General features: G+C 39.5%; 1 protein-coding gene across 2 annotated transcripts; it reads right to left on the reverse strand.

Annotated features, from left to right (window-relative positions):
- Window positions 1–118: 118 nt before the first annotated feature.
- Window positions 119–26530, reverse strand: xylt2 (xylosyltransferase II). 2 transcript variants are annotated; one of them, XM_084127455.1, is made up of 11 exons: window positions 26380–26530; window positions 16901–17423; window positions 16148–16323; window positions 13087–13289; window positions 11029–11109; window positions 9437–9653; window positions 8292–8468; window positions 6213–6469; window positions 5479–5674; window positions 4634–4967; window positions 119–2859 (listed from the first exon to the last, which is right to left on the reverse strand). In XM_084127455.1, the coding sequence occupies exons 1-11, from the start codon at window positions 26509–26511 to the stop codon at window positions 2537–2539; spliced, it is 2619 nt and encodes an 872-aa protein (XP_083983581.1). In that variant the 5' UTR covers window positions 26512–26530; the 3' UTR covers window positions 119–2536. The 2 variants fall into 2 exon arrangements, with proteins under 2 accessions (XP_083983581.1, XP_083983582.1); XM_084127456.1 differs by having other exon boundaries at window positions 119–2856; window positions 26380–26525.
- Window positions 26531–26950: the final 420 nt, after the last annotated feature.

A 26950-nucleotide genomic window follows, 5' to 3' on the forward strand; every position in this document is an offset into this window, starting at 1 on the left:
AGCTGTGTTGTTCCTAAGATTTTCATTCATCTTTGAAACACAGATGAAGATATGTTTGATGAAACCTCCATTAAAAAGTCCATTCAACCAAAATTTTCACACACTTAAAAAAAAAGTCGCAAAAGTGACTCCAGTGGTTTAATCCCAATTTTATAATGCGAATATCTTTACTTCCCCCATAGATCTCTGATGCGCGTTCATGAGAGAGTCATGACCTCCTCACGATACTGTCCCAGAAGCTTTAGGTCTTCATTTATTTTTCAAGATCGTGCTCAAGTGTGAGATTCCTGAATACCAGAGCTAAAAGAAATCAGTATGTAAGAACGCACTCCTCTTGTGAACGATCTATGTAGAAGTGGTTTTGATTTTGGTTGAATGAACCTTCAATGAAAGAACAGAAACCTTGAAAGTTTCATTAAAGAGGACCTATTATGCTCTTTCTTTAGTGTGTAATGTTGCTGTTTGAGTATGAAAAAGGTCTGTAAAGTCCCTCCAGCGGGAGTAACTCTCTATATCAGTGTCACTGTTTCTGAACTCCCTGAAACGCCTCCATTGTAGTCTTGAACGAACTCGTCTCAAAATATTCCTCATTTAAATAATTCCCACCCAAGGCATACACGCAAAATAAAGGGGCGGGGCCTGGTTGAGTTAGTTAGTAGTGTGTTAAAACTCGTGGTTATGGTAAGGGGCGGGACATTTCTCAAACATGCTCAAAGCGGTTGACCAATCACAACTGAACACACTGATCCAGATGACCAATCAGAGCACAGTGTTTTCAGAAGGAGGGGCTTCATAGAGACAGGAACTAAACAGCGCGTTACTGACAGACTGGGAAGAGAGGTGCTGCAACAATGGAGAATATGAGAAAAAATGTGTTTTTTGAACATTCAAGCATGAAAACCTTTTCTAGTAGTTCCCAAAAAAGGGCATAATAGGGTCTCTTTAAAACTGTTCGCTTGTGTTTCAAAGATGAACGAAGGTCTTATGGTTTGAAATGACATGAAGGCGAGTAAATATTGACAGCATTTTCATTTTTGGGTGAAATTATAAATGGCTTTTATATTTAATTATAAATTAAACCTTGCTTTTGTGCAGGTTCAAAACCATTAAACCATTTTAATGCAAATTTTGAAAACCTCAATGAAAATGGGTGGCGTCTGAAAGTTGATGGAAACTTGCATTTAAAAAAAATGTGCTTAAAAAGGTCAAATTTTGCTGGGTTTCCATCCAATGACACCAAACGCCATTGTTTCTCGCGTCACGTAACTAAACGTAATGCAGTAGCTTTGAATATGTACAAGTGCAAATGCAGATATGATATGGAGTAAGGAGAGATTTTCAGCAAATAACTTGAAATATTGCACACGAGTCATTTTTTGTTCATTAAACAATGCAAACATTATTTTTAAGGTCTTCTTTTGTGTTCCACAAGAAAGTCATATGGATTGACATAAGGATGAATGTCATTTTTGGCTGAAATATTCCATTAAAAAAAGGGGTACAAAGTCTCCAGCTCTTGTGCTGTTCTACACCAATTGTAGAATAGAGTGAAAAATTATGCGTAGTTGAGAACCAAACTGGTGAAAGACCAGAATTAAGTGTGAAATACTGTAACAAGACCAGTGAGTGACAGATCAGACTGATGTTCAGCAGGGTCAGTTCAGGCAGTCTCGAATATTTATATCCACATCTTCGTACTTTGCAATCTGTGTGCGGCTGAGCAAACTTTGCAGTAACAGACGAAGCAAGTCCTCCAGGTGAGGTGTTTTTCAACTCAAAGGACATTCAACATAAAGACAAAGTCACAGTATTACAAAACTCAGATTCTTGTTTCCTGACAGACGGCTTTCGTTAGTGTTCATTTTGTTGCTGTATACAATAATTCCATGCAACGCTGCATCTGAAACATGTTAAGTGAGCAATCGCATCGATCCATTGGCAGAAATTCATGATGATCCTACAAGCTCCACCTCCTCTGCTGAGATTCAGCCAATCAGAAGGGAGCTCTGCTTTACAGTAAAGTGCACTTCTTCAATTTGCTTCTGAAGTTTTGATATTAATGCTTCAAAATAAGCATAGCAATACAGCCAGAGGTTTCCAGCAACCTGCCTCCAACAGCTTCAAATAAGAATTTTGGCCACTGTTTTACAGAGTAAAATAATGTGCACAGTTTTTTTCATTTTTCTTTTAACAAAGAATAAAAATGTAAAATTGTTGAGATTTGGGTCTTTGTTTCATAAACCCACACCGTAAACTATGTGCTAAGACTCCGAACCTTGTAACAACGTATTTAGGTGACATCTGAACATTGATTTATAAAAGCAAGACTCGTACATATCCACGTCTGGCAGTCTTTTTGTGCAAATTTAAACGTTTTCTCTCATAAATTCACCCTCGACCAGTTTCAAACCCTCGATAGGAGGTGCCCTCAACTAGTAATGGGATGGTCTCAAAGACCACGAGTCGTAAACATCACTCTTCCGGACTGTTCTTCAGGTCCTTCGCCGCTCTGCTCCATTTATTCAAGCTTGTAAGGCTACCTAATACGACCGCCACTTTTGACTGGCCCCAGTTCTGATTTGGGGTCAGGAGACAAGGAGCTCCAAGAGGTCTTGGTGCAGAGTCCAATGGAGGGACAGGAGGAGGTCTGCTCAGAGCAAATATCTCCAGTGACCCAGAAAGCCCCCACAGAGCTGTCCACCCAGGCTTCCAGCGGCTTCCCCACCAGCGAGGTCTTCTTCTGCGCCTCCTGCAGGGCGGGCTCGCTGGGCGGCAGCTTCAACACGTGGGCGAGCTGCTGGAAGCTTTGCTCCAAGTACACGTTACCTGGAGGACCCGCATGTACCCAGCCATGGTCTTCTGAAGGGAAGGGAATGGAAGGGAGAGATAAGTATATGAAGATTTATTTGCATTCAGAATAAAACAGGAAGCAATAACCTTGATCATACTCAAGATATACAACATTAGGAGGATCAGGCTCTTCCTATCAGAGCATGTTACACAACTCCTTGTCCAAGCCCTTATCTTAGCATAGAGAATTACAAGGCATGCCGCCTCCGGCTATCAACAAAACTATCGACTACAGTCACATGCTCCCTTTTCCACTGACACGGTTCTGTTGCGGGGTCCCGACCTGTGTCCCTTCTCCAAGTTAGATAGTGATGCGCGGATACTGCAGATAATCTGCGGCTCAAACGGGCCAAGTAATAAAAAATAAATTAATTGTGGGTTGGTCGCGGGTCGATGAGATATAAATCATTAATGTAAGACACGGAACTCTCATTTCACGGTAAAATGCAACGAACGTGCATCACTTTTACTTTCGTTATCAACAACGCATCTCTCTTCAGGGAAAAGCAATCAAAGAAAACATTCCTAGAGCATCTTCTCTTGCGCCCGGACCCCCATAGCAGGAACATGGTCCACCCACCACAGTTTCACAAAATCCTGTGGGAAACACAGTATATGATAGTGTCCTCAAAATAACAATCTAATTACCTTATTGTTAAAATACCTAAAATATGTGCTTGTGAAAAGTGTTTTCTTTAGCCATGATCAAGATCTTTTTTACCACCTCCGCCTCGTTTTGAGCCTGAAAAAACCCTGAGGACTATTGTAATGCTCTCTTGGCAGCTTGCACTGGCAAACCTCTGCAACTGATCCAGAATGCTGCAGCAAGAGTGGTCTTTAACAAGCCGAAGAGAGCACACGTCACTCCTCTCCTCACAAAATTGCACTGGTTGCCAGTTGCCGCTCGCATCAAATTCAAGGCACTGATGTTTGCCTACAGAACAACCACTGGCTCTGCTCCCCTATATTTTAACTCATTACTCCAGACCTACGTGCCATCCAGAAGCTTGCGTTCTGCAAGTGAACGACATCTTGTGGTGCCATCATCTCAAAGAGGCACAGAATCACTTTCACTGACCTTTACCCCGAGTCTGTTCCCGGCTGGTGGAATGACCAGTCTAACTCAACCCGAGCTGCTGGGTCCGTAGCCATTTTCAAGAAACGACTGAAGACTCATCTCTTTCAGCAACACCTGACCCATTAATACTAACACTTACTATCCTATATCTATTAAAAACAACAGCAAACTTGCTATGTGTGCAGCGCTGGTCTAACTGGGGACTGGTCACGGCACTTTCATAATGTTGCCCTATTGTTAGTTTGCTTGCTTCTTTTGCTCTCCTCATTTTTAAGTCGCTTTGGATAAAAGCTTCTGCTAAATGATTAAAATGTAAATATATATATAGAGGAACCAACAACAGTCATTGTTACCAAGTAGGTTCAAAATATTTGATGCAAGTAAAATACAGTAAAAAAACCACTTGTTTTAAATAGGGCTGCACAATTATTAGCAATGAAACCGCACGCGATTTGACAAAGGCTGCGATTATTTTAAAAGTGAATATGGGTAAAAGTTGCAGATGGAGCAGCATTTACTGCTGATCATAGAGCCGTACGTCACTGGCAAGCTGTGCATAAAAAAATAAAATAATAATTGCAGCCTTTGCGATTCCATTATCACGATAAGCCAAATCGATTTAAGTGCGATTTCATGTAAATTACAATTAATCGTGCAGCCCTAGTTTTAAAAGGTAATAATATTTCACATTAATGTCTCTCTCACCTGTGCGCAGGGGCTCACGTCCCTTGAAGGCCAAAGGCATGACCAGAAAGCGAGCTTCTGCCACACGCTCCCACAACCGCAGCACACGCACCGTCCACACTCCAGGCCTGAGGGGGCGCTGCAGGGGCGGCTTGTATTGCGTGAACTCTGCCTCAATGTCTATGCTGATGTCATAGGAGGCTGCTACTATTTGTGCTGGATCAATCCACACAATAGTGGCTGTCAGGTTGGGCCCACGAGCCCACTTCTGAACTGCCACCGGCTCATCTAGAGGTCCCATTACACCCCCAAAGTTACGGAAGATCCGCTCCTTTGGATCCCACTCAGTTCCAACCTAGTACAAAACAGCATGAACAAAAAAATACAGTGAAATATAAGACCTACACAATAAATTAAAGAATGTTAGAGAGTTACAGAATGAGTTGCGAATGGTCTCTCATGTTGACTTTGGCAAAATTGGCATGAAATGGACATTCACTCTATTTTCTAAATGCATGTTATTGATCTTATCGTGAATTATTCATCCATCAATCAGTTTCATTATTTAATTTTTTTGACCTTGTAATATTTAATCAAAATGTCAGAACTGGATCTTCAGTAAAAAAACGACAGACTTCTCTCTGGTAACATATGCAGGACTTCTCCAATCATTTCGTCCGCTTAAACCCGCTCCTTTCTTAAAACTGACCACAAGCTCACATTCAGATCTGCCTCAATCCAATCAACACCCCTTTGTTTCTTTTTCGATAACCCGTTTCACTACAGTGTGCCACAATGCAGAAGAAATTATCTATCGCTTTGAAGTGTGGAAAATCCTGTACACTGCGTATCCCTGTTCCTCTCACCTCAAGGTGTTTGAGGCGCTCAAACTCATGAAGGTTGTGTTCCAGCTGCAGTGTTGCTTGAGGAACAGCCCACACCTCCAGCATCTCACGGGACCTGGTCACCCCATTCTGCACCTCCTGCCTGACCAGGTAACCCTGGAATCGGTCGTCATAAAAATACAGGTGCACCGAGATGGGGTAGCCAATGGGTTCAAACCTGTGGGTAAAAAAAAAAACCCATTAGATGGATGGATGGATGGATGGATGGATGTGGAATGGAATTGGATTGGATGGGACTGAACTGGACTGGAATGGGACTTGACTAGAATGGAATGGGACTGGACTGGACTAGGAAGGGACTGGGATGGGATGGAACTGGAATTGGATGGGACTGGAATTGAATTGGATGGGACTGGACTGGGATGGGACTGGACTGGGATGGGACTGGACTGGACTAGGAAGGGACTGGGATGGGATGGGACTGGAATGGGATGGGACTGGGATTGCATAGGACTGAGCTGGGATGTGACTGAACTGGACTGGAATGGGAATGGGATGGGACTGGAATTGCATGGGACTGAACTGGGATGGGACTGGAATTGCATGGGACTGAACTGGGATGGGACTGAACTGGACTGGAATTGAATGGGACTGGACTGGGATGGGACTGGACTGCGATGGGACTGGACTGGGATGGGACTGGACTGAATTGGAATTGACTGAAATGGACGGATTGAATTGGATTGGACTGTCACCTGCAGGCCTCAGAACTGCTTTGAGTGGTCTCTGGCCTATGGAGGCCCAGTCTAAAGAAGGAGGAGTACGCCGTGAGGGCCACATCATTGAGGGATGAGACCCCATCAGCCTGTTCGAACAGGCTCTCCCAGTATGCTTTCAGTGCCACCGTGCCTGGCGGGTACTGCCCATACAGATGATTGTCCAGGATCTCAATAGCCTCTTGATTCACAGTGGACTCAAACTTACGGGCGAAGAACGTAGGCCGCGTTAGTTGCTGTTGTGGGGGAAAAAAGTGTGGGGTTGAATTGGTGCCAAATGTAAGGACAATTTCTAAGTAAGACGCTGGGTCTCGTTCACTAATAATTGTGTGGATAATTTGTAACTTCTCACAAAAAACTTCTCTTTTCCCTAATTCACAACACATGCACACTAACAAATGAATTTGTTCTTAAATTCGTTCTAATAATAAATTTAGAGTTTTCTAAATAAGCGACCATGTGCCAGAGGTTAGCAATTTGTATAAAACTCACCCAAAACAATCTCCATATAAGGGCTTTCAGCAAAACCTTTCCTTTCCAGCCTTCCGTCACTCTCAGCAAACAAGTCATTTTCTAAAGACGATCTCACAGCTTGAGGATCCATCCTCAAAACCACAAAAACTCCTTTTTATACAGACACAGATTAAAGACCTATCATTAGCCTGCTGTATATCTGAAATATATATGTATCTGATTTTAGTTTCGCTTTCTCTGGCAGCGCAAAATCAAACATAGCTTAAATGTCTTGCCTTGTGGAAGATAAAATAAGCTCTTCAGACTTTTTACAAGTAGAAAACATGAAGATATTAGAAAAGAGGTGGTCTCTTTCCTGCTCGTGTCCCACATCCCTGATCCCTCTCAAAGCGCAGAGCGGTAGGCTTAGGCTATATCACGGCTATATTTTGTGTGGAAAACAAATGTTATAAATATTTAACTTTATTATATTATTTAAGTTAATATTATTTACTGATATTTATTTCAATGCTTTACAGGCTTTAGTGTGTTGTTTCATTGACGGAAGTGCTCAAATAAACATGCATGTCTGTTACAAAATGGATGTTTGAGCCTCGTTTATTATTATTATTTTATTTCAAAATGTATTTAATTGAGGTGAGTATATATCACAGCCCTAGTTCCGCCCAACCCTCTAAAGCAAAACGCCATCTCGTACCACAGTGCCACAGTTTTCCACTTTTACCATAACACTGTTTAAAGAGATGTATACTATAAAAATTTTCAGTGATAAATCTTCTCTTACAATAACTGTTTTGTTAATGACAATGTCAATCCAACTGTATGTGGGCAGGATAATAATCTAATAATCTGTAGTTTTCTCAAAAGCCCTGGAGCTGTCAAAAGTCTTTTGCTGCCAAATAAACATGAATTTATCGGTCCAGGTAACACGGAGAACGAGTAAACATTGTTCATTTACATATACTATCAACACTGTCAATACGGAGCAGGTTCAAAATCGACAAAGTTACACTTTAAGTGACATTTTAGGCACATTATTGTCTGATTTCGCTCAATTTCATCAATGAAATAAGTTCTAAGCATCTCGAAGCAAGCACACAGTGGTGTTTTGATGAACGAATTTGCGTTTTTGAATGAATCGGTTGAGTCAACGCTTCAGTGACTTGTTGCCACCTACTGGTGGTTTTACGTTAAATGTTTAAAGTATCGTTTCAATTAATTTAAACGTAATATTTCTATATTACAAATAATTTGATATATAAATAAATATAAATTTAAGAATTTGACATAAAAGATGACATTTAATAAGGTCATAAAAAATGTCCCTACAAAAGAGGACTGTGCTTCTATAAAGAAATGTAAGCGTAGAGCCTTGACTGCAATACATTTATGATAAAATATCATCTTAACATGGTTATAAGGCCACCCAGAGTATGTTATCAAGGAAAACATTTCATTTCACGAATCATGAAAACATTTGTACGCAGATTTCACACACAAGTTCGCGTGTACATGTGCTTAGTGAACGAGACCCACTGTGATCCTTTAAATACTGACTTGATATATATTTATGAGTTCACAGACCTGTATTCTGATGAGGTCTGAGGGTTTGAAGTCATTGGGTGAACAGCCACACCAGTCCACTATGTGCTTATACTGGCACTTGCAGCCCAACTTCCGGTTCCAGTTGGTCACACGCAGGTTATTGTCAACCAAAGTATCACACATGTGGCTGTTTCCCAGCACTGTGTGAAAGAAGGACTGAAAACCAGACAGAGAGGAATGATATAATATACCCTCAGGGACACAGCGCTTAATGTTTACTGCTCACTGCTGTACCAATTAAATTAAATAAACTAACATGGAGTGTCACATCAACAGTCTTATGAATTTATGATTCAGATTTAATACACAATAACAGTGGCCAGATGTGCAGGATATTATACAACATGCTTCTTTAAAGGGGTCATTTCACCATTTTTTGAAGAAAAATGGCACTGTACCTTTAAGGCGAGACACTGCAGGCATAAAAAAAGTGTTTTTCATGCATCCATCAATTTTGAGATTTTGGGCTTTTTGGCTTTACATAAAGTGTTTTTTCAGAATAGTGGAAAGAAAACATTTAACTATCGTTTTTAATTACAGTATATCTTTAAAGGCCGTTTTCTCAAAATGAGTTTTTCCTCCTACATTGAGCCAGAAATCTCCACTTCAGTAGCACTTACATGTACCAAACTTAACAGTTTTAAGGTTTTTACAGAGGGGTTTGTTAAAATATAATATTCCTGATTTTATACATTTTATTCCTAAAAAAAATAGAGATATCCAAAATCCCCTCTGTAAAAATCTTTGACTCTAATATAATTCAAACCTATGTGAACCTGACTTCATCCAATGTTCAGATTTTTGTTCTAAGAAATGTATGCAAATTAGTGCATATTTAATTAGATAACACCTCATTTGCATATTTAAACATAACATTTCAGAAAACTTGTAATACAAAAAATGTTTGCAATTATCAATGAAATCAATTAACTGTGTAAGTATAGTGATATATATGTGTTATATTTTTTACCCTGTTCACCTGGGGTGTCTTGCCTTAAAGTTTTATTCTTTATTTTTATGTAAATGACTTATTTTCTGACATATTAATAGTCCTAAAATAGTCTTCATTTTCTTTATGCATAATTTCTTTTTACTATGTACTAAAAGTGTCCAAAAGGCAGTACCTCAGCAGGCAGTAGAGCGTAGGTGTAAAACTGCTTGAGCCCCGTCACCAGCTCGTCCTGCGAGTTCACCACATACTCCACAAACTTCCGCGTGATGGAGAACCAGTCCGAGCCTCCTGACACCTCCAGCCCCTCAGGGATGCTGCGCTCGCCCAGACGCCACATGTGGTTGTCACATTCGTGGAACAGGCGGTCCAAACCCTGCTTCTTAATGAACCTGCGTGACAGGAGAGGGCAGGATGATGACTGATGTGAGCAAATACTGTCACAGCTGCATTATTATGCAAGTGAGGCGTGTCAAAAGTGTCAAGACTGTATAAATATCTAGAAATCATAATGAATGACAACAGGAGTCTCATTAAAAGGCTGAAATTCGTGAGTAAAAGAAATAAACAACGCTATAAAGTAGTTCGGTGCAGACTTTTATTAGCATTTCTATTTCATAGCTATTTGATTGCTTTTTTTATTCTGACCAAATTCAGTGTCATAAAACCAACACACAAACAAACAAACAAACAGGAAATTAATGTCACAGAGGACCCTTGTATACTAGTGTGTAAAGGATCAGTAAGTATTTAAAGGTTAGTGCAGACTTTTACAAAAAAATAAAACTTTGATATTCATGATTAAAACATTTTGTATTTTTGAACATGTGTAGTCAATGTGTATTAAGTTATTACTTCATTATACCACTTGTAAATAAATGAGTAAGTATATAAATCAAATGTAGTGCTTTTATTTTCTTCAACTGCATGAAAACAAAGATCACATTTTTAAGAATTGGGCAAATAACTGATTTCTATTTTAAGCCATTTTATAATGTTATTTATTCCTGCTGTGATGGAAAACTGAATTTTCAGTAGTGATGGACAGAAATTACATTTCAGAAATGAAAATTAAATGAAATATAAACATTTAAATGATGGCTGTAATCATTTGTTTTTAAGACATTTATTCAAACATATATTTAAATAATGAAGACACCACTAATAGGTTAAGTAAAACTAATAAATATGGAATATAGTGCATATATTTAGTAAAATTCTGCTCTCTAAAGTTTATTTTTCTAGCTGACTATCGAAGTTTATGGTCACTGAATGGCTTTTCTGATGTAAATGTGACGTTACGTGGCATTGTTTACAAGCGGTTTTATTGACGGTTGAAACACTGATTGTGCGATTACATGTGACAGGATTTATTTCAGTTAGTTGTAATGTTTCTTTTACCATACCTTCTGATGTTCATCCATGTTTATTTAATGCTGTAACTAGTACTAAAGAGGAGATGAGATGATCGGTTCATCGTTTCATATTAAAAGTAACAAAGCTCATGGCAGGCATTGTGCTTTGTTTCAGGCTTTAAAAATCAAGAAATCGATATTGTCAATAAGGATTCTGACTTAAAATTCAACAGCAAAATCAGTGCAAGAGTTGGTAAATTTGATTCAACGAATGTATTCATAACTATGATCCCAAATCTTTTAAATTCACATATCCCTTCCCATTTTAGAGCCTCACTAGATGTGGACAGTATATCAGAACTGCTAACCTTACCTGGAGTAACCTCAGAGCTGAATCGAAAAACGAGCTTACCTTGCGTTCTCTCTGCCGTGAGACTTCAGGAAGTTCTTGTCACGGTTCTGGGAGAGAAAAGCCACAAGCTCATCGTTGGTCCTGTTTGAAACCGATAGTGAGAGAGGAGAGAAGAGATAAAAACGAGGGATTATGTCAGAAGCCCAGCGCTGACTGCAGGGTGGCGTGGGTGAAGTCATCATCTGGAAGGAATTAGCTGCTGCTGACAGGATTTTGGTCGGTATCAACGTCTACATGTGCATCGGGCCACAAACACAGATTTGGCTTATTTAGCTCACTTTAAAAAAAGAAAAAAGCATCAACAGCTGGAAGGATTGTGAAATTATAAGGCTCTGATGTGTTGCAGAAATCCTCCCGAAACAGATTACAGAAAGAGAGACAGATTTGCCAGCAACATCAAGCTTGCACACAATGAGAACGGCTCTGACATAAACTCACGAGAAGGCTCCTCGATACGCATCTCTCAAATCAGTCAAATCATCAATTTATCTAAAAAAAAAATTTCACTGAGTTTATTGCAATGAATTCTGGGATTGCCCTCTCTGGGAAGACAGCACTGAAGACATCGTCTTCTTTATCTTTTGGAATAGCTTCATCCAATTTGGTTTCCAAAACTGGGGTTCGTGGGGGAGTTCATGAGTTGATGAAAAGCTAATAATTAATAAAATCAAATGCAAAATTGCAACAAATAAATAGGTTTTATTTGCATCAATAAATCCTGTTCCTTTTCTAATATAGCTTAGTGCAATTACCAAATCAAAAGCAGCAATTTAAATAAGTATGTTATCTGTTGCGCAGCATGTTTTAGAGTGAAGTGCGGCACTGTGTTCATTTACACGCGTGCAGCTCATGATGCGGTGATCTCAGAGCCGCTTTATTCACATCAAATGCTGATTCTCATCAAACTGCATCTCTGGATGTGCATAAGGGAACACAATGTGTGCTGGTTTCTCTTTATTTACACATTCACATTATTCCGAACATTTGAGGACAGAAGTTTACAGCACTTCAGCAGTATCCGCCGAAATAAAAGCTCGATTTTTAATGTTTACAGCTTGAGGGTTTGAACTTTTAAAAGGGAAGAATTTAAAACTTAAATATGAGTATTGTAACCTGTAGCTTGTCGTGCAATTCTAAATTACAACAGTAATCTATTTCTGTCTTCACTTATAATTGAGTTAAAACTATTAATTTTAAATTTAATTAAATTTAATTAAATTTAATTTGAAATTTAATTAAATTAATTTTAATTAAATTTAAATTTAATTAAAATTAAATTTGCTATAATTTTATTTAAAAATGTAAATAAAATGATTTAAAAAAAAAAGATTAAATATTTTATCTGTTTACTTGCATGTCACGTGACCATAAACCATCATTAGAGAACCATGAATATCCGAATATCCGTCATTAAATTATTAAAATCTTAACTTACTACTAATTTTACATCAAAGGGGTTCAGCTGACAAAAATGTTTGGGAAATCCTGGACTAGTCAATTAGTGTGGTCAACTAGTTCATGTAGGTTTTTCCCTTAGTTCAGTCATGAAACTCTATCCGAGCACTGATTGGCTCTTCTAAACCCATTGACGTAGCCAATCAGATGTACGTCCTAATCCACATATTAATTTAATACCATTCTCTAGCCGGCGTCCAGCAGCGTGATATGAAAACTCTTGTTTTACCCTCCTCCTCCCCAGCTCCACCTGTATAGATCTGCTAGGGGTCTTCTCTAATTTTCTTACAGCAGCATGTTTCCTTATTACACGTTATTTTAACTAAGCTGAACAAATCCTCGTATTTGATCAGCTGCAGCATAGTAGATCTCATTTGCCAAAATCAAGCATATGTACATTGCATGCCCCAATTAGAGTTGTCATGACCTACCTGCAAAGTTCAGATCTACCCCTGATCTAACACCTGTCTCTAATTATCAAGTGCTCCAGAAGATCTTAATTAGCTGGTTCAGCTGTGTTTGATCAGGGTTGGAGCTGAGCTTTGCAGGAAGGTAGATCTCCAGGAACAGGATTGGGCACCCCGGACCTAAGGCAATGCTGACCTGGTGGGGAAGTCGGTGGCACTGAGGTTGATGAAGAAGTCCCACTTCCAGTCCAACATGGACAGCAGATCATGCATGCTGCGCAGGTAGGCCTTCAGCAGACTGGCCCCGCCCCAGATGGTGACCATGCGCCAGGGCGTGGCTCTCACGTTGGGGTACAGCTCCGCCATCTCAAGCACTTCCCGATGCATGTAGTTTGAACGCTGTAAGGGACAATATAACAGTCTTCAATGATAGTCAATGATCTTGAAGATGAGTGCATGATAGGGATGTCAATTTACACAAATTCCCATGATCGATCATCGTTTAAATTAACGATCAATTAATCGTTAGCCTAATACTGCAATATTAGGCATATGGCCAACAGCATGACAGGGAGTGCAAATGCTACTCAAAACGAACGCCATGTTCCTCACCAAATGAATGAGAAGGGTTTTTAAATCTAAATAAAGGGCTAGTAGGATCGAAAAATGAGTCGATGTGATTGATCATTTATTCAATTACTCATTTAATTATCAAATATAACGACTAATACAACGCGTCACCAACGCGCCTCAGATGTGTGCTATTCAGAATGTGTACAGTAACTCATGTTAACACGGCAACTAAACCCAAAGAATTCACAATGTTTTATTACAATATTGTTCCCTTTATAATGTTATGTATTATGACAGTCCCAGTCATAGTTATTATTAGTCGTGCATTGCTGTTCGAGCTGCATGCGCTAAAGATGATCACCGGCACGCTTTGCTACAGCATTAATTCTGAACCAAATGCATCCTATATGAAATAAATCAGATATAGATAGGCGAATAAACGCAATATTACAACTTACATTTGCACAAAACAAAAGGCTGCGAATGCACACGCAAACTTATAGTCATGATGAAGGTGTAACTAGGCTACAGCTGTAAAATGGTCCCAAACATATGTCCGGCGAGCTCGCTTCATTTTTAAATGTTAATGTATTATCGACAATTAATCGATTAATCGTTAACATCCCTAGTATATGATGAAAATTGTTCAGCAATCATGTTACTGCAGCAGTGCAGTTTTAGTTTCAGTGCTTCCTCTGCTGGGTGAGGGAAGATTTCTTGCCAGGAGTTTAGTTTAGCTCTGAAGAACTTTACTTTTAAGAGGCTAAAACCTGAAATAACTTCAAATGAAACGCTAGAATGAAACGAGACAGGCATGTAGAGAGGAAGAGACAGAGCAGATGCTGTGCCAAATCGTATCAAGGTGTGAGAAGTATTCCTCCAGTAAAAGGACCTGGTTTACCACAAGTTCTGACAAACCTCAGCTCTACACACACACCTTTGTTCTCCAGCATGCGAGCTGACGGCCACCGAGTGTCTGTAACACTCAAGTTTCAATCAAGAATCAATCCCACAGGGCTGTCTTTAAGGGCACTAAAGCTTTTGGCATGGAACAGAGACATACCCAGTTGATGTCTGAGTTCGGTTGTTTTGAGGTCACAGTGGCTTTCTGAACTCCTGACTGTTTGAACTCTGGTGTGGTTTGCAGTTAGTCTGAAACTAGTAATGCATCAAAATCAAAAAGCAACCAAAAAGTGTGGACCTGCAGAGCCAAAAACGGAAACCAATGCTAATTTAAAATAGCTTTTGTGTGAAATAATTACACTATTGTTACATTTTATATATATAAATGATTACACAACCTCTCTTTAATTGGCGTTACTTCACAATAGACCTTATTCACATCAGCGCCATTTTCAGTTTTAATGGGAATGAAAGCGAGGCTGTGAGGGAAAGACATGATTCTCTTCAGTTGAATGTACTGTTATTTAATGTGCTTTTGGATTGTTCTGCTGACGAAACTGCAAAAAAATCTTTCAGAGAAATTTCTATAGACAAAAAAACCTAGACAACATGAGCTGTGCAAAATAAGTGATCTGGAGCTTTATAAAGTTTTTACAGCAGATGCCATTGAAAACACGATAAGTGTATCCCTCACAGCCTCACTTTCATCCTAAGGTCTATAACATACAGGCTCCAACCATTTTAAAATGTTAAAATATTGTTTAAATTTACAGACAACTGCATAGAAAAAAAGAAACATTTAAAATGACAATAAATTACAGTTGTTCTTGACTTTAAGTGTCATGAAACCCGGTGCTGTTTCATGTTTAGTGACCTAGACTATATGAAATAGGTCCACAAAAACGCACTCGCTCCGGTCCGTATATAAACTATATGATCCGCGTTGTGAGCGTTGTTAAACTCGCATCACGGCGTTCCGCGCAGAAACCGCTCTCATACGTGTGCCGCATGTTTTTGAATTCTCCGCTGTAATGCGATTTCATGCTTAATACAGCGCAGTGATTGGATTGAACAAGCTCTTTCTCATGAATAAATGCAGAGAGTCGCTCGAGGGCCAGGTGACGTAGAATCGCGCCCGCAACCAATCACACACTCCTACCTGACATTCCGTGACGTTGCTTCGCCTTTGCTTTTCAACAAGGAAGAACGGAATTGCTTGGGAAAACGCAAAAATAACCAATTTTCACTCATTGATCAAATTTATAAGAATTTTCAGTGATGTGCATTCTGTACATTTCTGTTCACATCTCAAAAAATTTGTTTTTGGGTTTCATGACCCTTTAAGGTGCATTCACATTAGCAAAACTTCAGCTAAATTTAGCATGCAAAAAAGGTAAAAGTGTAGCGATGTATGAAGCGCAGCTCACACAGAAGTCACTCTCAAACCAAGCAGCTTTCTAACGGTCAACGTGGCGAAACCGCGTGATCAACTTTAAAACGTTGTGAAATTTGTGTGGGAAAAATCTTTCGCCCTCACGCAGAACTCCCAATAGTGTGGATTTCTATAGAATTTTGCAGAACAGCAGTAAATGTGCCTGCAGCTTTACTCAATGAACCGCAAATCGTTACTTTCGTCATGTCCAACTCAAACCGAGACCCTTTTTTGAAAATTGTATTTATGGTTCATGAGGCTGTTCTTAGATGCATATAAATTCTGAGCAAAATTTTGTTTTCATACCATTTCAATTTGTGAAAATTCCTGTTGGGTTCTTCTAACTTACCTTATCCACATGGATGTAGTAAAAGTGGTCTTTGTGATAGATGGCTTTTAGGAGACGTTTCAACTGTCGGACTGCTCGTCCATGAACCACCAGCACGAAAACCACCCTGACCGGGTTCTCCACCTTGGAAAGGTCAGTGTCAGAAAAATCTGCATGCTGGATGGCACTGGAGATCACTGAAGATGGACAGAGAGAAAACAAACAAACTATACATGTCAAGTCAAGTCAACCCACCTTTATATATATAGCGCTTTTTCAAAGCAGATTTACAATGATAACAGGGAATTAATGCAACAACGATTGTTTTGGCTGTACAGCAGCTCTAGAAGAAAGTCATTATCCACTTTAAGAAGGTTCAGCACTGTATTACATGCCAATTAAAGGAATAGTTCACTTCAAAATGAAAATTCTGTCATCATTTACTCACCCTCAAGTTGTTTCAAACCTGTATGAGTTTCTTTCTTCTGCTGAACACAGAAGAAGATATTTTGAAGAATGTCGGTAACCAAACAGTTGATGGACCCCATTGACTTCCATAGTATTTTATTCTTTCCTACACTGGAAGTCAATGGGGTCCATCAACTGTCCATCAAAATATCTTCTTTTGTATTCAGCAGAAATAAAGAAACTCATACAGGTTTTAAACAACATAAGGGTGAGTATATGATGACAGAATTTTCATTTTGAAGTGAACTATTCCATTGACTTTCAGACATGGCTGGATGTACATGACGGATGAAAGAGTGCAGTTACCATGCTGTGGGCAAAACTGAGGCAGAGACTGAGGCATGAGCAGTCCTGCTTGGTGCTGGCAGATGATGTTGGCGATCTCCTGTCGGCACTGTCGTGAACCAGCACGTTGGAGGGCAGACAGGGCGTCCTTGCCCGAGATCTCACATTTGGGCACAAAGTCACTGCTCGGGACTTGAGGAGCACCCTCGACGCTGCCAGGCTCTCCGGGTGCCACTAGATGGATTTTGGACATTTCCCCTCGCTGACTCTCGCTAAAGTTACGGCTGCTTGAGGGATCGTAATGAGCAACTTTTTCAACAACCACTCTATCTTCCAGCCCGCCAAGGCTCTTGTCCTTCAGTGAGGGCTTGCTTCTCCGTCTAGCCACCCGCCTGATGATGGTGGTCACGGCGGGCCGATCCTGACGCTGCCTCCACTGGACGTGGTTCGCCCCGGACAGGGCATTTTGCCTGTCAAAGGCCACATGGTCCATTTTCTGCTCCTGCCCATTGTGGTCGGGCAACTTCGACCGCCTGTGCTTCCGCTGAGAAGGAAACAAATCAGAGATGTGATACCAAATCCCTCCACATCTGCGCAAGAGAGAAAACAGGATCAAATCTGTTTTAGGATGTTTTACTCTCCGAGAACAAACTTGCTGACGTTTCAGGGAGCACAGAGACACAACGTGTTTGCTTTATTTCCCGTTCGTCGTTTCCCTGTCTCTAGTCGTGGTTATTTTTAGCATCGTTTAGTGGCGGGAAGAGGAAGCAGAGATTCATAATGAGGATAGTGACTCACAGCTCGGCCAACGCAGAAAAAACACTCAGTGCCATTATCACAACAGCATCTACAGGGGTGCAAGGCTGAATCTCACAAAACCTGCCAAGACCATGTTTAAAAAAAAAAGAAAAAAAAGAAATTGGTAACACTTTACAATAAGGTTTCATTTGTTAACATTAGTTAACTTTAACTAACAATGAACAACACTTCTACATGTACTATTTTCAGGCCTTCCCGGTTGGGTCTCTCCAGCGCTGGAAAGGAGGACCCAAGAGGAGGACCTCAGACATCTAGCAAATATTCACAAAATTGTTATTTATTTAAATGTCAGTTTTATATCAGCCATCAAAAAAATTATATTGGTCGATCACTAGCTTCCGATGTTGCAAAAAGAGGAACATAGGCAAACAAACTAAAACAATCTAGTCCGGTGTGAAGAAAAAAAGCAAACCACAACCACGCATGACATGCCAATGTGGTGCTGGAAGTATGTAGTGGGAGAAAGAGAAATCGCAAGCAATTCCTACCACTTCCTGCTATTGGATCATTACACAGCAAGGCTGGGTCTATGCCACACATCTGCTGCCCACACAAAACTAAACAAAAAACAATGGATTGTGGGCCAGCAGCCCTAGACCAGAGTCAGACAATACAGCACCAGTGGGCCTCATTATCTGGAATGGTTTGGACTTTTAAGCTCAGTCGTTTCAAAGTGAACCAACAGCTTTGTTTCAAAACATGAGTTAGCATAGACTTATTACCAAAGCTGAAAGCTGCTTCACAAGGACCGCAGCACAGTATGTGTTCTTCGTGAAGGTGATCCCAGAATACAATGCAGTCAGCTAAGGGAAATGAATCCTTAAACTCAGTATATCAATTATGTTTGTATATGTATGTACAGTCAAACCATTTATTCAGACACCTTCAACATTTCTCACATTTTCACTGTTTATTCGCTATAGTTTAGAAAATGGTAATACATTATGACAAGAACTCATCAGTTGATATTTTTACTGGTTTTGTCCATCCTTCTGTTAGACTGTCTCACAAATGAATTCGGTTGAATATCTGTCAGCTGTTAAATTTTAGTACACAATTAGATAATACCAATTTAGGTCAAACAATTACCAAGCAATGCTTCATTTTGTTCAGTCTGTGGTGTAAAAATGTCGCATTAGCAATTAAAGAAAGAACACTTAAGAAAAACATGGTCAGGTCAAAGTGTCTGAATCATTTTTGGTACCAAATTTGTATAAATTTGACTGGTAGTCACTGTATGATGAATTGTTGGGTGCAATGTCACAGTTTACTTTATTTTGCTATCCTCGCTTATGTCAATGAACTATTGTGTCCTGCACCCACTAGTAAAAAAATATCAAAAATTAAATCTGGTATCTGAATAATTTTTGTTATGACTGAATGTATGCATGTATGGATGGATGACATTTTAAATATGCATGATATTAATATAATGCATTCAATTTTAGAAAAGTACTATAAAAATAATGTAATATAGGCCTAATTGTAATTGACGATTTTACCAATATATGCATGTGCCGTGTAGAATATTGGGCTGTTAGATTAGCAATGTTGGAATAAAGCTTGTGTTATGTATAGCTAACAGTCAGATGACAGCTGTCCGCACACTGCCTCTCACCAGAGTTTACTTTTAACCTTAAAATGAACCCACATAACAGGAATGTTTGAGTCGTTGTCAAATGCGCCTACACTGGGTGCAGCCCACATGTTAAGTATAGAGCTTGGAGCAAAGAAATAGATCTTATTCAGAGCCTAGAAGCAAATGACTTGCAAATCAAGCAAAAGGGTCAGACAGTTAAATCAGTGAAGTTGTTGACTAGTTGTTCATAAGACAGTAAATTAGAAAATTAATTAATGAATGCATTTTTATTTGTTTAGCATTTGCATTTAATACACAACCATGGCCATATGTTGGATTGGATTTATCATTGAAGTCTTTATTTCAGATTGTAATAACCCGTTTTGCTGAAATCTGAAATGATCATCATTTGGCAACAGTCTAAAGGGTTGTAAATGCAATGAAAATTATAAGAAATATTTCTCTAAAGTACTATTAGAATTGTTAAAGGAGTCCTTAAGATGGCCTGTTAAAGAGAAATCTGAATCAGACCCAGAATCGTTAACTTGCTTTAAGCAGCACAGGTCACAGCAACATCACATGACCCGCAGTATTTGATTCTTCCAGTCTTAGAGACCAAAGGCTGCATACTCAATGGCCTCTTTCATCACACTGAGACTCACCACAGAGAGAGACAGAGGTCAAAGAAGCCTGTGGATGTGCTGTAGTTGGAGAATAAGGAGAACTTCTTGTGTAGGGATCAGTTAGGATGGTTGACTCGTCATCAAACAATCAGTTAGTCGGCTAGTGCGTAAAGGTTCTTCATTACTTTTTAGCGGTGGTGCTGTAAAAGGGCTGAATATAGAGTCATTCAGAGGGGATTTCAGCGTGATAATGGTCACTACGTTCACACAAACAGCAATTTGCTAACAAAGCGGCAATAAGTCTTTCAGTGACAGTTGGTGAATTAGTTCATTTTTAAGAGAGTAACAAAAAAACGTAACATTCCCCAACAATGCCACCGATGTTTATTTTAAAAACGGGCTATTTTGCACCTCCTGTTCAAAGAAAACATGGCAAATGTGCCTATAAAACCTAATTCTGGAAAGTCTAAAGTACTTAATGTTTTACACATGCGCTAGGCGTACAGTGCGCGTTACAGATTATTAACATAGTATGCACGTAATGTATGCATGCAACTAGGGCTGCCCCCTAATAGTAGACTAAACGTTAGTCAGCCAAGATTTTATTAGTCGGTTAGTTGCAGGAAAAAAAATAAAAATTCTACAGGAAGTGGCGAAATCATGCAGTCCGTGAGCAACTTAGCGCCAGGTTCTTGTGGTATTCGCCTATCATCCATCGACCTCAAATATGGCTCATCAATTGAAACATGCAAGTAGAAGCAACTTTACATGGTGGCTGCTCGCTTTAACGTTAACCTATATTAAATGTGCACTATTATTAGGCGCATCGAGTGTGGAAAGAAGCTAAAGTACTAAAAATATAAATTTTTATATAGGCTATAATATATAATATGTCATTTTTAGTCATACAGATAAGTCATTCCAAACTGTAAAGGGTCTACTTTTATTTGTGTACACTCGCAATATCAACAAAACGTGCTTTTGTAAAATAAAGAAAACAAACAAGATGCACTTTCTGCCGTCTCGGTCTCCCTGAACAGCAACGCGTCACATAAACGAAGCGAAACTCCTCAGTGTATACTTGCCTCACAAGACACGAGAAATATATCTATAGAAAGCTTGAAATGTCTACTAATCGAAAACAAATACTCTCTGCTTATGTAATCCATATGAAAGTTGCATTTCTCCACTATACTGCAGAGATGGCGAGTCAGCATCGTCAACTTCACCTTTGCAGCCAACACTGACTCAGAAAACAGTAGTTTAGTAATAAATAGGCTGATTAAAATGTCTCCTTGCTATTTTTTCTGACACATTCATCATTACTCTGGCATTACTCTTGCACTCATTCAAATCAGTGTTGGCGCTGCCACTGAGCCAGAGAGAGCAGTTGTCATGAAACGGCTTCACAAACAGTCTTTTCAACCACACATATCGTTATTTCTGTTACAAATATTCATATTATCACAGAAGCACTGGGATATAGCCTAAGTTTATAGTTCAGAAATAAACACTGTCTACGGTAGTGATCAAAATAGAGCAAATCACCTTTTGAAAGTAGCATGGCGCTTCAAATAACGATTGTATCGATTACATCGTTACACCAGTAGGGGGCAACACGTGATTGTCATTGAATCATTAATTCAAGAGATTTATTTAAAAAACGCTGATTCATCCAGAAACAAGTATTAATAAGTAAGTCATTGAATCATTCATTTAACCTGTTTTTTAAAAATAATTAATTCAGATTAATTAAACATTTTAAATAGACTGTAGCAGTTAACACTGTCAGAGCCTCTAGTAAATTAAATGTTATTTTGTTTAGTTGTCCGTTCAGAATCGTGGGAGAATCACAAACTCTGTTTGAAACAAAAAAATCGTGATTCAGCTCTTGCACTTTGGTACCAAATCAATACTTAAATTGAAAAACATAAAAGCCTTTCTTTCTACAGAACCGGTAGTACCGCGTCAGTAAACGTTCACTTCAAAACTGAAGTATAGTTTGGGTTTTGAGCATTACATTTTGCAGGCTGATTCCTACATCTTGGGGCTGAATGGCACATCATACTTCTTTATCAATCAAACAAGCATTGTTCCTGAATGAGTCAGAGAATACTGATTCGTGCTGTAATATCTGCAGTAGGTGTCCAGCACCTCCAGGCCCACTACAGGAAAGCAATATTGTGAAAGAGACACATGGTAGGTTGCATTCCCATGAGGGCCAATTAGGAGAAAGGCTGCAGCAAAGCATTCTCGCAAACATGTGAAACATCCCATGACAGAAACTTTGGGAGCTTCTCAGGGGGGCAGCACTCCATTCATACAGTCCACTGTCATCTCAGACACATCTTTAAACCAAATTTCCTAGCCTTGTGCACATGTAAGCATCTCAACGTGGCCCGTTATTGGTCTTCTCAATATATTGAGATGTTATCTAGTCGCTAAAATGGATGAAATTATAAAAATAGAAGTCAGTACTATCAGTAAAGGACATTTAATGTTTAACCTATACAAACTACTGTTCAAAAATTTGGGGTCATATTTTTTTTATTTTTTTTTTTTAAGTAATTCTACTTTTATTCAGTGTCTTAAGACACATTAAGTGGATCAAAAGTGACAGTAAAACTTCCTATTCATCAAAGAACCCTGATTAAAATGTATCTAACCAGATGGTATCTTTCTGGTAAAGATATCTTTTCCTTGTTAATCAGGGGTTTTTGTCCTAACCAGCGGGGACAGCGAAACACGATGATTCATTTTAAGAAACGGTTTCTATTCTGCAAAGTCACAACGTATGACTGATAATCGTACCTAATGATGTGCTTTATTTAATGTTAAAACAATTTAATGTGCGATTGAATATCATATGACCTTATAGCCAACAAGAATGTTCAAACTGTCAACTCAATGTGAAGAAACAAGTCACTCATGTACTTTACAGCAAATCAGCATATCAGAGTGATTTCTGAAGGATCATGTGACACTGAAGACTTGGAAAGTTAAGCTTTGCCAGCATATTAAAATAGAAAGCAGTTACTGTTTTTACTGTACTTTTTGATCAAATAAATGCAGCCTTGGTGAGCAGACGAGACGTTCAAAATCATTAAAGGTCTTACTGATCCCAAACATGTGAACGATGGAATACTTTTTCTGAAAAACCTGCATACTGAGGGGCTGCTTACACGACACCGTTTTCAACTAAAAACATAAAACTTTGAATGCGTTTTGGCCGCTCGTTTACATGACAACGGCGTTTTGGGTGCCTGAAAACGCAAACTTTTGAAAAGGGGTTTCAAAGTGCAAGTTTTTGAAAACGGTCTCCATGTAAACAACAAAAAAGCGAATCTCGAAGATGATGACGTCATGCACATGCATATTACGTGTTCAGTCTATAGTGTTTCATCGCCATCTAATGGCCTGGCAGCAGAATACAGCATTTTTAGTCGTTTTCTCGGATCCGTGTGAATGGGGATCGTTTCTGCACACGGAAAACTCAAAGGAAAAACTTCTCCGTTTTAAGCGGATCATTGTCGTGTAAACGTACCCTCAGTTTACTTTTGACTACAGAAGAACTTTTTTGCTCAATACATTCATTGATCACGTTCTAGGGAATCTATTCGACTGCAGGTGGACAGTGAAGTGCAGATGGAGCAGGAATCCAGACACGACACCCAGCACATTCCTGATACTCGTCACAACTCGTAACCTCCAGTCCTTTCCCAAATGTATTCCCATATTACTCCAGAGCCCTTGAACAGCAGACAGTTAAACATTTACTAATTAGCTATGCAGGATTCCTTAAAGTTTACTTACAGTTACAGTTAATTTATTACAGGATCAGTCATCCTGGACTAACCTGAGGTTGTGTTTTGATCAAGAGCACAATGATTATCATTCCTGAATCCCGCCTGCTGGGGTTTGATCCGCTTGGATGTTTAAACACTACACCACATTATTAGCTGCAGTCATCCGAGAGCAGCAAAACGGTCACACATGATTCATTTAAAGGGATGGTTCGGAGTAAAATCAACCTAGGGTCCTTTGCACCATGATCTCGAGCCAAACACCCCCCAGAAGCTTTTTCCCCCTCGGTCGAACATTATTAAAGTTAGAGCTTATTTAGAGATATCAGCCGGATGGCTGAGTGCAGGCGCTAACGGATCCAAGGCTGTATCTCGTAAATTACCCAACTAATAATGCCCAGAATGGTACCAAACTTCTACAGTAGTACAAATAGGTTCTGTACTCATAAAACAAGGCATTGGAAGGTTTGTAAGTACATCACGAGTTTATTTAAATAACACTTGCCTGATGGCTTATGCTACCGCTAACCCGGACATCGACGTCACTTCCGTGATTTGGGAAAAGCCCGTAAAAGTCCTGGCAGAAAGCGATGAATAAGGATGTAGTGTAACGACGCCCAGTTCCAGGAATGCACTAGTATTTTGTTGGTAGTACCAGTTTGCAACAATTATTAGTTTACACTAAGTTGTCAACACTTCGGAAAAAATAAATTTCTATGGAGTGTTGAATTCACTAGGTTTTCCCTACACTTGTGAGTTTTGCAAAGGACTTTTACAGGCTTTCCCCAAATCACGGAAGTGACCTCGATGTCTGTCGTACAATCTGCTTTTGCACCACTGAGATTTAGGTTTAGGGGTGGACCTTTACCCTTACTTTTTTTCTAAAAAAATCATGTTTTTATATCCGAATCGTATGAATTAATTCGACATCGCCATCTCATATGCATGGAAAACTGTTCAGAATAATATCTATAAGGGTGAATTTTAATAGAGCCTGAGGACACCGAATCTATGAACAGCCGGATTTAATTGTCGGCTGTGTCTCAAAACCAAGCAAGCTCCCTACCAAGACAACAACTTTGGCTACGTTCACACTGCGAGCCTTAGCGCTCAATTCCGATTTATAAGATCTGAATGTGGCCAATGTCAGATCACGGTCAGTGGTTTTAAACATTTATGCTACGAGCCCTCGTGTTTTGCTTGTATAGAGCTGTCACTATAATACTTATGAGTTGCGACACATCACTGTCTTTCACTGACTAGCTTTCACAACTCTCTTGATAACGTCCGGTATGTAAAATCTTTGAAATGACACCCATGAGCGCAGTATTGTGATGAATGTTGATCTAGTAGAGATGTTTAAAAGTCGCATGAATTTCGATTTGACTGTTCAGACTGAGGTGGCATTGCAAAACATCTGGCCTGTCAATCATGTGGTTTGTGCCATTTACGCAGTCATGATAAAAACAGACCTGAGTCACACAAATAAGCACAAAATCAAATTTGGGTCACACAGGCACGTTCCTAGTCAGGTCACTAGAAAGGTAGGCTAGTTCACTAGGTTTTAAGACCCCAAAATGCTATTAGACCTCACTAGACAACATCAAAACACAGTAAGGAACATCTACGTATTCTCAAAATTGACAAATCTTGTTTTTTTAAAGAATATTGCAGTATTTATCTTAAGTGATTTTTCCATGCGAATAATTTTTTTTTAATTCATGTGCCTCATCATTTTTAATCAGAATAAGTTTCATCTCTTCTCGTCCCTGATGATGTGTTTACTGGCGTGAGGGCGGGGCAACCTGTCACTCACATGAGATCAGCCAATAGCAAACCACAACCATCCAAATCAATTCCACATGGACAAAAATCAAGCCCCGCTTTATCGGCACTGATCGTTCCATGAAGAAGCTTTAACATCCATGGAATATTTCCATTAAATATAAGATTCTTTGTGGAAAAAAAGAACAGTTTGACTAAAGGTTCATTGGGAAACCAAAAATGGTTCTTGTCATCGCTGCGAAACAACCCTTTAGGGACCCTTATTTTTAGGAGTGTAGTCAGCATTTTTGGGAATCATAGTCAAAGTCAGTGACTTATGGTGTTAAAAAAGTGCTGTCTAGGTAGGACACTTTAGACTAGCCCTACAGATGGCCAAAGGGTAGCAGTTTAAAAGGTAGGAGGCTCACGAGAGTCTCATACATTGAAGCCCACAAATCCTGAGTAGAAAGGCAGCTTACTGGAATTTAAGACCATGACGCCTAAAAATGCGCTCTATGTATGTGGCCCTCTAGGTTAAGACTAAGATGAACAAAAATGCTGCCTACGTAGACATCTCACTAAGTTTCTCCACAACCATAGAGTTGTTATGGGTGAAGTCAGTCCAGTCATTTAAAACCCGACGCCGGTCAAAACAAACCACTCTAAATGACCGCCTACACAACACTTGACCATAGCAACAGCAAATATGTTTTTCATACACTACGACTTTTTCAGGTAATGCAATAAACGTGCTTGTTTACACTCGGTGTCGCTATTCCTGGAGTTACAGTTCAACTAATGAGACTGGACTGAAGGGTTTAGCTTAGCTTAGCATGCTAACATAAACCTTCAGCTTAAACGGCGTAACTGAGACACGGAAAACAGATTTACCCGCATGAAACAGCGCCTTACCTCCGCCTCTCCCTCCTCCAGACTTCGCAGGCTCCATACCACCAGCCCCTGGATCAATAGAATCGTTAAACCGGCCGCGATCGCGAGTTTATAACGTCTAAGGAGCTTCTGTACACGGGTGCTCGCGACCATCTTTCCCCCGTGAATCGCACACAGCAGCGAGTCATGTTAGCCGCGAGTCGCACACTAGAGGGAGTCGACTCAGTGAATCAGACTGTGAACCGGTCAATGCCCGTTGAGAAAGCTTCGCGGTTCAAAGTCTTTTCACCAAATGATTCTCATTCAACTGAATCAGACTGATCTGAATCCATGTTCAGAGAGGAGATGCCGAGGTGGCTGTGAAAATATTATAAATAAAAGTGTACGATTCACAAATTCACGATGGATTGTTTATACACTGATTTAAAATATATTGTTAATTTTATTTGAAATAAACATTTTAATGCACGAATTCTTCAACTTCTCCTGGCATCCTAATAATCAAATATTTAAGTATCAATATGTAGTTATATTAAATGGTAATTTCCGAAGAATCAAAATATTCGTATGAGAAAGATGAATCGATGAACGT

The sequence above is a fragment of the Abramis brama genome (genome assembly GCF_963993115.1).
Source record: "Abramis brama genome assembly, chromosome: 1".
NCBI classification, from domain to species: domain Eukaryota; kingdom Metazoa; phylum Chordata; class Actinopteri; order Cypriniformes; family Leuciscidae; genus Abramis; species Abramis brama.

What these genes read in the sequence shown, in the direction of transcription:
- xylt2 (XM_084127455.1), bottom strand. Translation starts at nt 26,511, where the DNA reads ATGGTCGCGAGCACCCGTGTACAGAAGCTCCTTAGACGTTATAAACTC. An exon ending in CAGACCTCATCAGAATACAG is followed by an intron (nt 6,470 to 8,291) that starts GTCTGTGAACTC and finishes CCCCCACAACAG; the next exon opens with CAACTAACGCGGCCTACGTT. An exon ending in ACGTGAGCCCCTGCGCACAG is followed by an intron (nt 2,860 to 4,633) that starts GTGAGAGAGACA and finishes CCTTCCCTTCAG; the next exon opens with AAGACCATGGCTGGGTACAT.